General features: G+C 42.2%; 1 protein-coding gene across 1 annotated transcript in view; it reads right to left on the reverse strand.

The window, feature by feature from the left end:
- Positions 1–950, reverse strand: part of LOC127852644 (tryptophan 5-hydroxylase 1-like) — a 14,053-nt gene extending 13,103 nt beyond the window's left edge. The window contains 1 exon segment of the mRNA XM_052386596.1: positions 883–950. Within this exon segment, the coding sequence (XP_052242556.1) occupies positions 883–950 (68 nt within the window).
- Positions 951–1,166: the final 216 nt, after the last annotated feature.

Here is a 1,166-nt window from a genome sequence, read left to right on the forward strand (position 1 = left end):
ATTCGACAAATTTGAACGTCACGCGAAACTCATGTATAGTGGACCTTTGAAGAACAAATCAGAGGAAGAACATGTATCATATTTCTTATTGTGGATTGGTGACAGAGGCCGTGACATTCACAGCAGTGGAAAGACATTTCGCCAGAAAATGCCAGAAGATACAAACATATTATGAACGTTTCAGAAATTACGTGCAGCCAAAGTTAAATCCGATTTTTGCCCGGTACAAGTTTTACAAACAGATGCAGGACAACGACTCCATCGATGCATATATTACACGCTTGCAAATTTGTGCACAAGACTGCAACTATGCCGAAAAGACGGACGAAATGATTCGAGATAGGATCGTTTTGGCACAATTCGCAAGTTACGCGAGAAGCTTATCAATATCGGTGCCAGGTTGACACTCGATGTAGCCGTGTAGACAGCGCAAAGTCTGGATTACTCAAGGGAGCAGCTGCGCTCTATGAACAACGAACGAAGTAGACGCGTGCCGATCCAGGCCAGTGAACCAGAGACCGATGCAACCCATCGCCAACGACAACAACATCGTACAACAGCTACTGATGCAGATCCAAGTCGACATAAAACACATGCCGTGTTTCAACTGTGGTACATTTCACAACTTTGGACAATGTCCAGCAAAAGTAAAGCAGTGCCGCAAGTGCAACAAACTTATCCATTTCACAAGTGTTGCCGTTCTAAAAACAATAAAATACACACTGTGGACAATGAACAACAAGTCATGAGTAAAGCGGATGTACATGGATTCAATATTGACACGGTAAGCACCTTTTGTTCTACGATCGTGCAATGGTTCGTCTCCCCATTGGCCATAATCAATGTCGGATTTGGTTTTAAAATTGTTGATACTGGAAGTACAGTAACATTCTGCCGAAGAACGAGTTAATGGTCTGAACATTCATTCCCATTGGAACCCCTACTGACATTTTGACGGGTAACAGACTTCCAGTTGTAGGAAAATCAAATTGCGATGTCACACAAGACCAAACTGTGTGAACACGTGGTTTTATGTTGTAGATTACCCGTCGTACCTCAATTAAGCCTGAGAACATCAACCGATCTAGGATTAATTCAGTGACATTACTGTTGATAGCCCATCCCAAGAGTTAAATAAAAAAGTGTGTTATCAGATTACAAAGACC

This window comes from Dreissena polymorpha, chromosome 12 (assembly GCF_020536995.1).
Source record: "Dreissena polymorpha isolate Duluth1 chromosome 12, UMN_Dpol_1.0, whole genome shotgun sequence".
In the NCBI taxonomy this organism is placed as follows: Eukaryota; Metazoa; Mollusca; class Bivalvia; order Myida; family Dreissenidae; genus Dreissena; species Dreissena polymorpha.